The 15637-nt window shown below is 37.9% G+C and overlaps 1 protein-coding gene across 1 annotated transcript in view; it reads left to right on the forward strand.

The window, feature by feature from the left end:
• The window catches only part of atp1a3a (ATPase Na+/K+ transporting subunit alpha 3a), a 54235-nt gene extending 48030 nt beyond the window's left edge, over positions 1–6205 (forward strand). Inside the window, 5 exon segments of the mRNA XM_055225155.1 lie at positions 2471–2616; positions 3091–3221; positions 4207–4308; positions 4416–4507; positions 5128–6205. Coding sequence (XP_055081130.1) covers positions 2471–2616; positions 3091–3221; positions 4207–4308; positions 4416–4507; positions 5128–5156 — 500 coding nt within the window. The 3' untranslated portion in view covers positions 5157–6205.
• The last annotated feature ends 9432 nt before the right edge of the window (positions 6206–15637 follow it).

The following is a 15637-nucleotide window of genomic DNA, read 5'->3' on the forward strand; positions in this document are numbered from 1 at the left end:
AGGTTTTATTAAGAAGAGACAGACACAAGATAACATTCGCCGAACTTTACACATTATAGACCAGGTAGTTAAAACTCAGGAAAAAATGTTACTTATAAGTCTTGATGCCGAAAAGGCATTTGATCGGGTTAATTGGGAATTTTTGTACAAAATTTTGGGAAAATTTGAATTCCATCAGTCATTTATAAAGGTGATTCAAGCGTTATATAAATGTCCAAAAGCGAGAATTAAAGTAAATGGAGCCCTCTCCAAACCTTTTAACCTAGAGAGGGGAAATAGACAGGGATGTCCAAGCAGTCCGTTGTGCTTTGCCATTTTTATTGAGGCGTTGAGTCGGGGTATAGCTCAGAATAGTAACATTACCGGGGTGGGGATGTTTGGCCAAGAACACAAAATCTCTTTATTTGCAGACGATGTGCTGATATATTTGACAAATCCAGACTCATCCTTTCCAAGTCTTCTTTCTTACCTGGATACTTTTAGTTCATTATCGGGGTACAAATTGAATATTTCTAAAACACAGTTACTTAGTTTCAATTACACACCTACTCAGTCACTAACTTCTAAAATTCCGTTAAACTGGGAATTGGAACATATAGAATATCTTGGAGTGAATGTCCCAAAGGATTTATCCAAATTGTATGACGTGAACTTGAAGCCCTTATGCCAGAAAATTAAAAGTGATATTAGAAGATGGGATATGATACCAATACTTAGTTTTGAATCCAGAATTGAAACTGTCAAAATGAACATTCTACCTAGGATGTTGTATCTGTTTCAAACACTTCCGATCCAAATTAGTGATGAACAATTCAACAAGTGGGATAAATTCATCTCCAGGTTTATTTGGCAGGGGAGGAGGCCTAGACAAAGACTAAAGACACTACAGTTGGCTAAGGAGAAAGGGGGCCTTGCTTTACCCTGTCTGAAGGACTATTACACATCAGCCCAAATGAGAACCCTGTTGTGTTGGTGTAATACAGATTATGAAGCCAGGTGGAAGGAAATAGAAATAAAAATGTCTAATGAATGCCCAATTCAGGCCATACTTGGAGACAAAAGACTTATTAAGAAACAGATGCAACGAGGTAATCAGTGGATCAATGTACCACTGAAACTTTGGTTAAATTTTATTAAAAAATATAACTTGCATGAATCGATCAAAATATTAAGGTGGGCTTCAAATGACCTTGATTTTACACCAAACACATTAGATGGGTTGTATAAAAGTTGGATCGGGCGAGGCTTGACATCATACTGCGTATATTTTTCTGGGGAAACCATGAGGGACTTCCAATCAATTCAAAGACAATTTCAGTTGAATAATAACGATTTCTTCAGATTTTTACAAGTTCGGCATTATATAACAAGCTTCATTCCAAAGGATAAAAATGTTTTTGAGATACCTATATTGAGGATCTTTATTAAGACATATCAGGATGATTCTGGTTTCAAATTGATTTCTAAACTATATAAGGACTTTCAAGACATTAAAACTTCAAACACAAGCTATATTAAACAAAAATGGGAAGCGGAAGCAAATACGGTTATGTCACAGGAAACCTGGTTGAAACATAATGCTTTCCAATGGAAGATCACCAGTTCAAATTCATGGAGATGTTTTGGATGGAAGTGCCTCAGCAGATATTTTATAACACCTGCACAGAGTTCACACTATACGGGCTCACCCGGTTGTTGGAGAAACTGTGGTGTTCAGAGAGCAAATCATTATCATTTGTTTTGGGCTTGTCCAATGATACAGAATTTTGGGAATAATATTCGTTCAGAATTAAGAGTAATATTTAATTTACGAGAGCCTTTAAATTGGGACGAATTATTGTTTGGACTCCTATATTCTGTGGACACAAGCAATGAGATGGGACGTTTGTTTGGTATGTTGAGCATGGCGGCACGGAAATCAATAACAAAAAAAATGGGTGAAGGCGGACCTCCCCACCCTGGACGATTGGCATAACCTGGTCTACTCAATGTTTGTCATGGAACGGATTACACTGTACAGCAGACTGCAAAAAGACAAATTTGACAAGATATGGGAAAAATGGAAATCCTATATTCTGACTAGAAGACCAGAATTCATTTGATCATGCGATTATTATGTGAGGTTGTAACTGTACACCCTTTTTTGTTTATTTTCTTTTCTTTGTTTCTTTTGTTTTATGTTGAGTGTTGTGTTGTGGTGTTTGTGTTTAAAACAAAAGTCTAGAAAAATTAAATAAAAAAAATAAATAAAAAAGATTTTCTCGTTAAAAATGTCTTCTAAAAATATCACATGGCCCCATTTTGGATTCTGAAAATAACCAAAATGAGGGGAGTTCTTTGAATAAATATTTTATACAAATTATACACATAAAAACTAAAGATTGCTATTTGCACTATGCTACACTATACCTTTACACTTCCCTATCTTTGTCCATAGTTTAATCCTGTACGCATTCTTCTCTGTGTGCAGGTATGATCCAGGCTTTGGGCGGATTCTTCGCGTACTTTGTCATCATGGCTGAAAACGGCTTCTTGCCCTCTCACCTCGTCGGCATCAGACTCAACTGGGATGATCGCTCCAACAATGACCTGGAGGATAGCTATGGACAGCAATGGGTATGGGAAAACTCAGTCATTAAAAATATGGTCTAAAAATGACTTTAGAAGGCAAAAGGAGTAAAGTGCACTTTTGCTCACTCAGTAAATCAATCAAACTGAACCTGGAAATCCATTAGCTGTCACACACACAGCAAATATCATATCATAGTTAAAGAGAGTTCCTTTTTAGTTTATTGCAAACTGGTTTTAGCATTGGGATCTCACAATCCAAAGTGAGGAGTTTATTTTAGGTTCTGATTTGATAATTGGACTGAGAACCAAAGCAAAAAATGTGAAAATAAACTTGAAGAGGGGGTATGATGCAAAATCGACTTTTTGGAGCTTTTTACCATCTTATAACATTGTTCCCAAAAACATGGCTGAAGAGGTTTTAGATGTCATCCGACAGACAGAGGGAATAATCGACTTACTATAATGCCTTTTAAATGAAATGAAGCCATTTCTTAACTTTGTTCTCTTCATTTGACGTAGACATATGAGCAGAGAAAGATTGTGGAGTTCACGTGCCACACAGCCTTCTTTGTCAGTATCGTGGTGGTGCAGTGGGCCGATGTCATCATCTGTAAGACCAGGCGCAACTCTGTGTTCCAGCAGGGCATGAGGTGAGTACTGTACTGTCAGGATTTCAATAGAGACAATTAAAGATGTGTTAAACAAAATGTGAACATAAATGAAACCAAAAATATAAGAAGGCATATAAAGCATTTATAAATGTTTAATAATTATTGATACTTAGCCATGCTGTCTTGTTGGGGGTGTTCTACCTGTGTGTCTATCTGCAGTTGCAACGGCGACACAATGCACACACTAGCAATAACTACCAAAAAGAAAAGAATCAAAAATTCATTTTGTTTAAGAAAAACAAAACATTTTTTTACGAACCTGTGATCTATAGCATTCATGGTTTTGTTTGAGTTTGATTTTCAGAGTGATGAACAGATAAATTGTTGACTAATGCTAGATGGCTTGTGACTGTAATATATTATGTTATTTGAGAGGGACTTGTTTAACAGCACAAACCAGCTCTACTGTTATAGCTACAACTAAGTCAGTTCTTTATGGTCAGATTGTGTTAAAATAAAGCTCAGATTAAAGTCTAATTTCAGTAACAGAGCTTCAGACAGAGCAGAGGCTTCAGTTGGCATCACACCCCCAGAAAAAAGTAATGATATCACCTGCAAAGTATCCATTAACTAACCATGTATTAAAACTACCTACTTTATAATAAATGTTTACTAATCACTTACAAACATGGACTCTAGATTAACTACTTATGTCTTCTAAAAAGTTATCATAAAAATAATGAATAAACTAAAAGCTACATTATTCAACTCTGCTCCTCTAAATTTAAAATGTGTAGTTCATTCTTCAGCCACTAGATGGACCAAGAGACTGACTGACCAACTGTTGTCCCCAGTCTGTGCTGAATATGTCAAATGAAGACAATATACAAATAGAGACAGATATTTGGTGTAAAATAATTTAAATGAAGACATCTCAAGGCAAACAAATAGCACATTTTCTTCTGTATCATAGAATGAATTGAATGAGTTGTGTTTGTAATTGAATTTGTCATTTTCCCCACAGGAATAAGATATTGATCTTTGGGTTGTTTGAGGAGACGGCCCTTGCTGCCTTCTTGTCCTACTGCCCGGGTATGGACGTGGCACTACGGATGTACCCACTCAAGTATGTTTCACACCTGAATATGCAACACAATATAAATATTAAACAATTTTATACATCCTTACTGTTTACCCTCCATCCCCTATCTAATCCTCCTCCTCTGTGTTCAGGCCAAGCTGGTGGTTCTGTGCGTTCCCATACAGTTTCCTCATCTTTGTTTACGATGAGATCCGAAAACTTATCCTTCGCCGAAACCCAGGAGGTGAGGCAGTCTCTACAACAACTGCTCAGTCTTTCTAAGATTGCAAATCCCATGTTGATTGGTTTAGACCTTTGCTTAGATTTATTCACAAACCCAGAACTAGAACAAGTCTACATCAGGACTAAAATAGAATCAAAGCAGGACAAGCGTGAAAGAATCCTTAAACAACTTTAGACCCGGTTTAGTCTTCATTTACACCTGGTTTAGTCCTTTTTTGAGGTTGAGTTCACTTTGCCACACATATTACATAAAAAATGTGGCTAAACCTGAAACAAGACCCGAAGTAAACCAGGACTAGAGCAGGACCAAACCAAGACTATATCAGGACTAAACTAAGACAAGAATGAACATAGCCTTAAACTACTATTCCTAGTTTATACCTGGTTTAGTTCTCATACAGATCTTAATCCTAGTTTAGCACAATTTAAACTCCTTAGACATTGAACCCATGTATAAACATATTTTCTTCCGGGTACAGACCTTCTCTGGTCCTTCGTAGTCCTAGTTTGGACCTGGTTTAGTCCTAGCATTTACAGTAAACATCCTGGAATATTAGGCTTGTCTATTAACCCACTGATGTAGATATGGTTGCATAATCCACCTTTTCTCTTCTCTTTCAGGCTGGATTGAAAAAGAAACTTACTATTAAATTATCAAAGCATCACCCTCCCTCTCCTCCTCTCCTCCCCCTTTCCTCTCCTCCCTCTCTCCACTTTCACCTGTACAAGATGTTTACTCTCTCATCTCACCCCTATATCCGCCCCACCTTCTTCTCTCTTAGCCCTCACCTCAAAATTTAAAAATCAAAAACGCCAAGACTTCTGAAGGAGCGGGCCAGGAGGGGACAAGTGGGAGGGCATCTGGTGTTTCTGTGACTCTTTTCCTACTCCCCTCTCTCTCCATTGTTTTTCTATCCAAACTTTGAACAGCACTAGTCTGCCAGTACCACTATTTGTCCCGTTGCTACCACTATTACTACTACTATATTGTTAAGTCATTTGTGATAAATTACATCAGTTTGTGGAATAAAAATGGTTCACATTGATTGCATTTTTCTTATGGTAAGCAGAAAAAAAAACCTCGGCAGCTTGGTCTTGATCTTAAAAAAGGCAATTTTTGCAACGGACGCCATCTTGTATTTCTTAGCTTTGGCATTTAGCTTTGCAATCACTGCCATTAATAATCACTACTCTCTCTATTGTCACTGCCAATCTTCTACTGCCAACTTACTAGCCTGTCTTAAAGGCTGGTCAAAAAGGTCACATTCCTCTCCCTCTCTTAAATTTTTGTAAACATTTTTTTAAGTTCAGAGTGGGTTTGAAAGCTACTTGTTTTCATTTAGACATGACAAAGCACACAGTATATTTTTCATTACAAATGTCCCGACCCCATAAATCCTAAACCCTAAATCCCTGCCTGTTGGTCTACCCTTACTTGTTTGTCTAATTGTGAACACGGTGCAAATGTGTTAAGTCCCTCCAGCCTCCACCATTTCTCCACTACCATCCTACTATACCTCACCACTCTCCAAAATACTGCACCCCGCTCCTATTCCCTTTATCCTCCTGTTAAAAAAATACAATCTTTCTGTGTCCTCAGAAAAAGAGATTTCTCTCCAATTTCATTATTTAAAAGCAGTGGATGTGTGAAAATATATAAAAGGCACTGTATGGTAAAACGTATGAAACAAAGTAAAAAAAAAAAAAAAATAGTAATACTATATATGAATATGAAATAAACTAGAAGGATCTCTCTTTTTCAGTTTGGTCTCCAGTTTGTTTTGTGTGAGTTTTGTCAGAAAATGGAAATAAATGCTGTGACCAACTCTTCATTTCACCAGCAGTGTCCAGTCATCTGTTTATATTGTGAAGATTACATTAATAAATTATATGATTACTGCACATTTAACTTAGAAGTTCAAACATAACACACAACAAATTAGACATATTCCTGACTATCCTCAAACTGATGTACAAATGCAAGCTACAATTGATTAAGTTATATAATATGTAACTTATAAAATATACAAGTATTATATCAGAAAAAATCATGTTTAGCTTGGGCTGACTCTTGGTGGAATACAAAAACAGGTTTGTTGCACCAAATTCTGGGATCTAGGGCCCATCTTGAGGGGCCCGTACTACATATTGACTCATGTAAAATGTATATCACAGGCTTTGTTTGGGCCCCCTCCCTGCACTGGGCCCTGGGTAAACGGTAGTCTTTACCCCCTCAGTCCAATATTAGTCTGAATGTGGTAATTATTGGCAGGCCTATACCCATGTTAAAAGTACAACATGGAACCTTCTGGAAATGGCAAGTCATTTGCATCATTCCATGGAAACAGACAGTTAAAACCATACTTCGGAACGTTGTCCTTGGAAATTAATAAATCATATGGTGGAAGATAATAGCCAAAGGAACAACATTTCCATGGAAACAAGCAAGAGGAGGTCCCAGTCCAGGCCAAGAGTCAAGTTTGTGGAGATGCAAGGCCAAGGACGCAAGTTAGAAAGTAAATGGAACAACCCAGAGAGAATGGAGTGTCCGGAGGGAATATTCAGTCCCACATGAAGACACCGGACAAAAGAACAAGGACGGATGAGGGGAAAACCGGTGAAACAGGTTAGTAACATGAGCTATGGGGGCTTTTATGAGGGACCAGTTCAGCAAAAGCTTGTAACCATTTTCATACTAGGCAAAAGGGGTGAGGTGTCTTTGCCTAAGGACACAACGACATAACTTGGTCCGAGCGGAATCCTCCCACCTTTGGGTTGGACCACTGCTCTGGCCACCGACGCCCCCTCCTTTAAACATTATATTTAAAAACAGTGGTTCTCAATACTTTCACACTACTAACCCCTTATAACATTTTTGATCTTTCCGAGTACCACCAGGTCTATACTAGGACTACATCAAGTCTAAAAGAGAACCAAACCATGACTAAAGTATTTCTGAATAAAGCAACAAAAAAATGGAAAATTTGAAAACAATGAACTGCAGAGGACTCCGACCACATGTTGTACCTGTAACATAGTTTGAGAATCACTGTGAAATAAGTAGCCTATAGTTCCGTTTATTAGGTCTATGCGTTTAATTGATACTTTACTGGGGGTGTTCTGCATGTATGTCTGTGGCAGAATGTTGAACAGTTACATAATGCACACATACATTAGCAAATACTCCCAAAAAATAGTCAAAAACACAGAAAATGGATTTAAACCAACACATCTTCAGGAGCCTGTGGTTAATGCGAGTGTTTGTGGTTCTGAGTTTGATTTTCGAAACAGAAGGTGAGCGAGAGTAACTGAAAAACTGTTGGCGCTTGTGACTGAAATGTTATTTGAGAGGGACATGTTTAACAACTCAAATCAATTCAGTTTATTTTGATAAAGCCCAAAATCACACCAGCAGTTACCTTAATCAACAGTAAAATAAGCTCTTCAATTGAAGTTCAGTTCTTTATGTTATGATTTAGATTATGTTATAAAACCAAGATCAGATTAAAGTCTAACTTGAGTAACAGAGCTTCAGACAGAGCAGAGCCTCTAGTTAACTTTGCACGCATCGGGAATGTTGATGACATCAGCTGCAAAGTATTAATAAGGAGCCAAGCGTCAAATATGCCAATTATTATAAAGTCTATAGATGTATAATGTGTTATAATTCTGCTAAATAACTACAGCAGGCCTATTTCCTTCACCTAAATTAGACATCGACATTAGAGCCAAAACTAGGCCCACATGTTGACAAAGTAAATCGGTTTCTTGCTTCTTTCTTCAGGCTCCTCTTAAAGTGCATTTGACAGATTCATATATTTAGCTACCGGTAATTATTACTTGGTTTGGTGGGACAGCACCTGTGGTAAATCATCATTTTACACCAGTCAAGTGGCAATGTGAAGAAAATCCAGAAAACAAAAATTTGTAAAATACAGAAAGTAGCTGAGATCTAAAACAGAATCCGTCTATATCAGCTGTCAGCTTCCATTGAAAATGCAGGGACAAATTACGCACAAGGAAGGCATTTTTCTGACAATTTAAACACTGATTTAACAAAATAAAGGCGTTGTCATTTATTTGTATTTGGCAAATCATAACTATGGTGTAATTTAACATGGTTGCTAGGTGACATAGCTCTACGTATAACAAATCTGCTGCCCGTGTCCAACCAGGAAGTAAAATTATAACGTTTGCCAAAATTACAAAACTAGAAAACACTAGACAATCTTAAATCTAATGACGTTAACTATGCTTTAGTAAAATTAGTTTAATCTGTCATATGCACTTTAAGATGAAACCCAAGACAGACATTTTCCCTCAAAAAACTGAAAATAATTTGGTCTTGACTTAAACGTTAGTAAAAAGCAAAATGGACGTGACACAAGTTAAATTGGAAGCCTGCAGATAAATGGTATGATTTTTGTCGCTGGTTTAGTTCACAATGCTTTATCTGGAAAAAAAGCTGAGACCACAAGAGCTCTACTCATTACCACCACATCCACCACTAATACACCTTTCCTCTGCCCCTCCCTCTCTCCCCTTCACTCCCCCTCTTTCTCCCCCCTCCATCCTCTCTCTCCTCCTGATTACCACCGCGAACTAAAGCCGCATTTTGCACCATGAGGCCCCCCAATACACACACAAACACACACACACACACACACACACACACATGCACTCAACTTCTCTCTCTCCATCTTTCTCCTTTAAAACCTTTCTTCCTTGCACCTTTTTTCACCATGTTTCTTGGGGTTCATTTCCTAAAAACTGATCATAACCTTAAGCATAGTTACCATTTGCTTAGCCATAACCTAAACCTAAACCTGAATCTTAACATATTTTAAGTCGTATCTTAACTTTAAATCATGCTGTAGATCTAATAATTAAAGATTTATGTCACGGGGACCTGCTTTTGTCTCCATAAGGGAGGCAGGCGCATGAATTGAGTGTGTGTACAGATTTTAGTCCGCACAATGTGATAAACACCCGCCTACAACTTCTCTCTCCATCTTTCTCCTTTAAAACCTTTCTTCCTTACACCTATTTTATGCGCAAACACACACACACACACACACACTAATATATATTGCCTTTTTTTTCCTTTTCGGACACCCCTCCCCTCCTCCGCGTCTCTCTCTTCGTAATCTGGCTGGCCCGCTGCCCCTCTCCTCCGCTCCACTGTTCTGTGTGATAGGATATCGATCGGTTTGCCTCGAGTCCGCGTGGCGCATGGGTGGGGTGATGGTGATGGTGGAGGAGGAGGAGGGAGGAGGAGGAGGGGGGGAGCGGCGGTGCGTTGTGGTCAGACATGCTCCCAAGGTCGTTACCAAGGCAACTAAGGGGTCACCGGGGTTGCCATGGCGCCCAGGGTTGAAAGGTCACGAGGGTTTTTTGGGTGGAGGGGGGGGTCTCTTGGTTTTGTAATGGGGAGAGAGCCAGAGGAGAGACACAGGATGGGGTGGGGTGGTGGGGGTATAGAGGGTGACCAGTGCTGGGGTTGCAGGATTATATTGGGGTGGGGTTTGATTGGGGGTGGTGGGGGGTAAGAGGGGAGAGGGGGGTGTTAATAATAAATGGGTGGCTGCTGCAGAAGTCCTTGGTCCTTTTGTCTCTCCACTCCGTGTAATTTTTATTTTTTTTTGTAAGAATCATAGGAGCAAATGAAGAAAAAACATATATAACAAATAGGGCTGTCAAAAGTATTGAATATCCGATACTAATCAATACTAAAAACATAGTATCAAAACTATTACATATTAATTTGAGCAAGTATCAACGCTAAAAGTCACATTCACAGGACAGAAATGAATCTTTCCTGAACTGCTTTAGAATGATCTCGAGCTGTATCAGTACAAGTATAAGACACACAGACTACCGTAGTATACGCTCATGGACCACTATGAGTACACTACACACCTGAACGACTGAAGGATTACACACACATAACACCACGTAGTAATAGAAAAGAAAGTACGACGATTTAATATTGAAAATCAGATTCTACTGTCTAACGAAGGAGCGCTTTTTATTTGCATCGTGGTATCGGAAACGTCACTAACTATTCCTTAGTATCGAAATTCAAGTTTGAAATTTTAGTATAGTGACAACGCTTTACAAAATCTTAAAAAATAATATTGTAGAAAATACGTTCATAACATCTACCTCTAATTTACTGTTAAAGGTGGACTCTAACTTTTCTGGGTGAGGGAACAGAACCCGCTTCCTTTGCCTGTAATGTTACACAGTACGCCTTTTCATTTGGTAATTTTCTTCGCGACAATCAGGTGACAAAGCCCAGCCAAGTGACAGGTCGGCTCTGTGGAGAGGTGACCCATCTCGCAGTAAGAATGCATGTTTTTCAAGGTATTTTTGAGTAATAGAAACCCAAAATGAATAAATGTCAGATAGATATTTTAATGCTATATACCTAGTGCAGAACATTCCAGGCATATCAATAAAATCTCCACGGAGACAAGCAAGTGCCATATCCTCCATTGGAAAAGTTACACAATGTGCCTTTAAGTGTAAATATTTCACTTCTTAAGCCAGGCAACAGCATACCTAACTGCACGGTAGCGAGGTAGTAGTTTTGGAGTGTCACTCTCTCATTTTGTATCGAGTCCACAGAACCACTGCGATCATCCATTTTGGGGGCCACGACAGCAACTATGAACGACAAAACAGAGCATCTGGGTTAAAAATATGCCTTAGTACGAGGGATGTCAAGATTATTGGGTTAATCGTGATTATCCAGGTCACAATACAATCATAAGAATAAGAAAATAATCCTGACCATTTTAGAAGTAAACTTAGGCTTTTAGACATTCCCATTCAATCTACACCTCCCAAAACTTACAATTAAAGTGCTCTTTTATCTGGCTGTTTATGTCACCTCAACTTAAGATTGCTTACTCTTGGTGTCAATTGCTACTTTGCAGTGAAGTCACGCTGGGGGTGTTCTACATATGCCTCTATGATGGAATGTTCAGCAGTTACCATGGAGATACATTTCACACACTGAAAAACTTTAAAGATTGTCTGAAAACTCAAATTGATTTAAACAACACATTTTCAGGAGTCTTTGATTAAGCCGAGTGTTCGTGGTCCTGTTTAGGGTGAAGAACGTGAGCGTGACTGAAAAACTGTTGTCTACTTGTGACTGTAATGTTATTTGAGAGGGACTTGTTTAACAGCACAAATCACCTCACCTGTTGTAGTTCTAACAAAATTAGATAAATCTGGTGAGATTGTGGTAAAACAAAGTTGAGGACATCAGCTGCAAAGTATCATCATGTCTAATCATTAAATCATTTGACTTTAGCAAACATTTCTATGTAATGTTGTAGACAAATAGGTTAAATTGGAATATCAAATATATAATCTAAAAAGAACACTGCTAAAAGCTTAATAAATTGGTGAAAACATCAGAAATTGCAATATCAAATATATTTTTACCCAAAAAATAATAGTTAAAGGTATGCTATGTAACTTTTTGGTGGAGGATCCGCCACATGCTTGACTCCATGAAGATTATCATCTTCTTGGTAAGTCTGAAATGTTCCACAATATGGTATTAAACAGCTATCTTAATGAATATAAGCAAGTGATGCCACCCTCCCAAGTTACTGGTCACAACTGTGAGGACATGAACCTGCTCATCTCTTTTGAGGTATTTTGTAACAATAAAAATACCTGCAGAACATAACATCTCCATGTGAACGAGCAGGTTACTTCTACAACTAAAAATGTACAAACACTGATCTGGATCGTACTGCAAATCATAAGGAGGGTTTGAATAGGGCCCGGGGGAGATCACTAAAATACTCAAACATGCATGGATGATATCTTAAACCTCTTGAAGCATGTTTTTGGTGACGGAACAATGTTATAACAAGGTAGAAAGCTTCAAGAAGTCTATTTCACATAATACCCTCTCTTTAAGCACATAAGGTGTCAAGTGTCTTGCTTAAGGACACAATGGCTGCAGCTGGGGATCAAACCGAGTGTGAGGTTTTGGCAATGGTCCGTGATCCAGAATACAAATTCACATCCACTTGGACTTATCTGGTCCCAAGCACCTTAGTCCCACCAATTCACCCTCCTTTTTTAGATTTTAAGCCACTGGACCAAATAGGATCTTAAAGTCACAAGGCGTCCGTGCTAAGCCAATCTCAAAATACTGCCCCCTTCCCTCTCCCATTCCCCCTTCTGTGGAGAGCTTCAGTTTTTCACTCTCCGCAAATGTATGACCAATTTAGAGGCTTTTTCTTTTGAAATTTGAGATGGGAAAAAACAATGTCAAAATGTTTTAATTGGACTTCAAATCTAGAATCAGAACAGGTTTCATGCCATTGTCAGTGATCAAAATTCATAAACTAATAACTTGCTTCAAAAATAATGAATAAATATAGTCAACATAAACTATGATGAAATTAAAATAAGGGCATGCAATAAAAATGTAAATAAAACTACCAGTGCAAGCAGAGTCATTATAGTTGAATTAATGTTGCTTCTAAGAAATATGTAAACTTAAAGCCACAGTATGTACCATTTTAAAATAAATGCTTTTTCCTCATTTTGTTTGATTTAATAGCACTTAAAAACTTTGAAAAACATGCCATCCTTACTCTGAATGGGCTTGTATTTCCACAAATCTTACTCTTCTTTGGCCTGGAGGAAGGCCTCTTGTGCTCATTTCCATGGAAATGTTCTTCCTTTGCGTTTAATCTTCCACAGTATGGTATAAAACTCATCTATCTCCATAGAGAATGTTCCAGAGTATCGTTTTAACTTTCTATTTCCATAGAATCATGCAGGTGCTGTTTCACTGTCAGAAGGTTGCATAATGTGCCTTTAAAATTGTGTAGAACTGTCTCTTGATTATACATAAAAAATATAAACATAAACCAAAGATGCCAAAATAGCAGTCTGCTCCAATAGTGAAAACATCAATGAAAAAACTGTATCAACTGCATCTACAAAAGGGACACACAAGCACAAGGTTAAATATTTTCATTTGACTAATATTATATTATGACTTATTATTATACACTTCAGTTTTACTTTTACTGTCTTTTATCCTTCAACCTCAACATACATATTTAAAGATATGTTTTAACACAGTTCAGTTATATTACAAAATTATATTATTTAAAAGACAATCAATATTGCCTAATATACCCCAAGCTATTCATTCTGACCAAGAATTGAGTGACTGACACGGGGTCAGTTCTTGTTTTTCTTTCTACTTAGCACAGTGGTGGTTGTTGAAATGTGCATCAGTAGTTATTATACCAGGGAGAAAGAAATCAAAGAAAAGAATTGCCTTTAAAATAACATCCATCCATCCGTTTTTTTTGTGTGTGTGTGGTTTTTTTCTTTGTTTGTTTTTACCTTAACGACGCAACTAACGCCCAAGAGGAAAGCGAAGATGATTTTGAGACAGAGGATGAACTGCAGTGTCCAGTTGTGCAGGTACTTGCAGTTGCAGCAAACACCCACATGATGGCGCCCGTCTCCCTCCAGCTGCACCTCAGGGCTCTCGGACCTACAATGGGATCTGCACACACCAGTTCACCGGACACTGGCTCCACGTGCATCACTCTAACAGAAAGGTAAAAAACATGTAAGCTACGTTTTATTTAACTAATTTGTAAACAGTTTTCATCGCCTATTTATGGATGAGAAGCGCGTATTCTGTAGTTATGAATCAAATGAAGAGACACTCCGGATTTTATTTTTTATTTTTTGTTTTGCTTGTTTGTTTTATAATCTAACTTTGAGAGATTAAAAAATATATGTAAGTTGTTGGGTTGTTTTTGTAAGTGGCATTTTATATTTGGCACGTTAAATTACCGTCACATAAGCTAGCTTGATTAGCACCAAATGAAAATGAGCTCGTGCGTTTTTCCCCAGATACCCGGATATGTCTCTCTCATTTAGGTCCTTGTTTTCGCCAACTACGCAGACCACCAACTCCACTCTCGTCCTCCTCCATCTGTCACCGTGCAAAAATAAAAATGGATGCTTTATAATGTGCTCGGTTTCAGCGTCGCCTACACGTGTCACGTTCATCAACTTCCAACAAGTTACAGCCCTCAAAGGATCATGGGAGGAGGTTCACCCGCACAGTTAATAATGTAATTTTGGCCTGGCATGCAGCATAGATTTATTCTTACTGAACGTGCTTTCAATGGTGGCATATGTGTTATATTATCAAGTTTTTTGGCTTATTTTACGGTAGCCTGGGTTTAAATGTCTGCTATGGAACATTTTTAAGACTTTTTCCCTTTCAAAATATATGACTTTTTGTGTGAAGCACTTTGGGCATCAGAGGTTGTACTTAAATGTGCTATATAAGTAAAGTTTTTAATGAATTTAATAATATTTTATTTTAAATCTTTAATCGTTATGCCAACCTTCCTAATTTAAGTACTAATTTTAGGACTGTTGGTCTGTTAGGAAAGACAATCCTTTCTTAAACAGGAATGGGGCCCTGAGACATAATCTCTCACCGATCTATAATTCCATCCTCAGACCCAAAGCAAACCAAAGAAACAAACAAGAACAATAGTAGGGCCATTAAAGGTTGAATAGGGCCATTAAAGCTGAAACTGGAGACAATAGCTGTTTACAGTTTCAGTGTAGTTAGCTCCTCCCTTCAGATAGATATAAGGCAGTGTCCATCAGTAAAATGGTCAGAACTGAAGCGAAACCTGACGAGCAGCGAAACCTCTTCACTCCTACAACGATTTGTCCAGTTGACAGATTTGACTTCTTTTTTGGCTATAGTCCTAATTTTGCATCTGTCTGAAACCCATTGATCTGTTTTCATAAAGTTTTATTTATTAGGATCAGGCACATTTGAACTAAAGTGTTCAAATAGCCTAATAGAAGGTAAAAAAGCCTATATTTGTCCTCCAATGGGGAACACAAAAGTACTAGAATAAAAAGTAGGCCTATAGTAACGAAATTTCGTCCAAAAATTGGTCCAATTCAGGATTATCATGTGATGTTGCCTCCTGCCAAGTCAATTGTCGATAAATCAAATGTATCAAAAATATGCAAGGTAAATTTGGTTAAAATATATGTTAATACATTGTAGTCGTACTCCACGTAGCCGTAGTTA

Source organism: Periophthalmus magnuspinnatus, chromosome 11 (assembly GCF_009829125.3).
Source record: "Periophthalmus magnuspinnatus isolate fPerMag1 chromosome 11, fPerMag1.2.pri, whole genome shotgun sequence".
Taxonomy (NCBI): domain Eukaryota; kingdom Metazoa; phylum Chordata; class Actinopteri; order Gobiiformes; family Gobiidae; genus Periophthalmus; species Periophthalmus magnuspinnatus.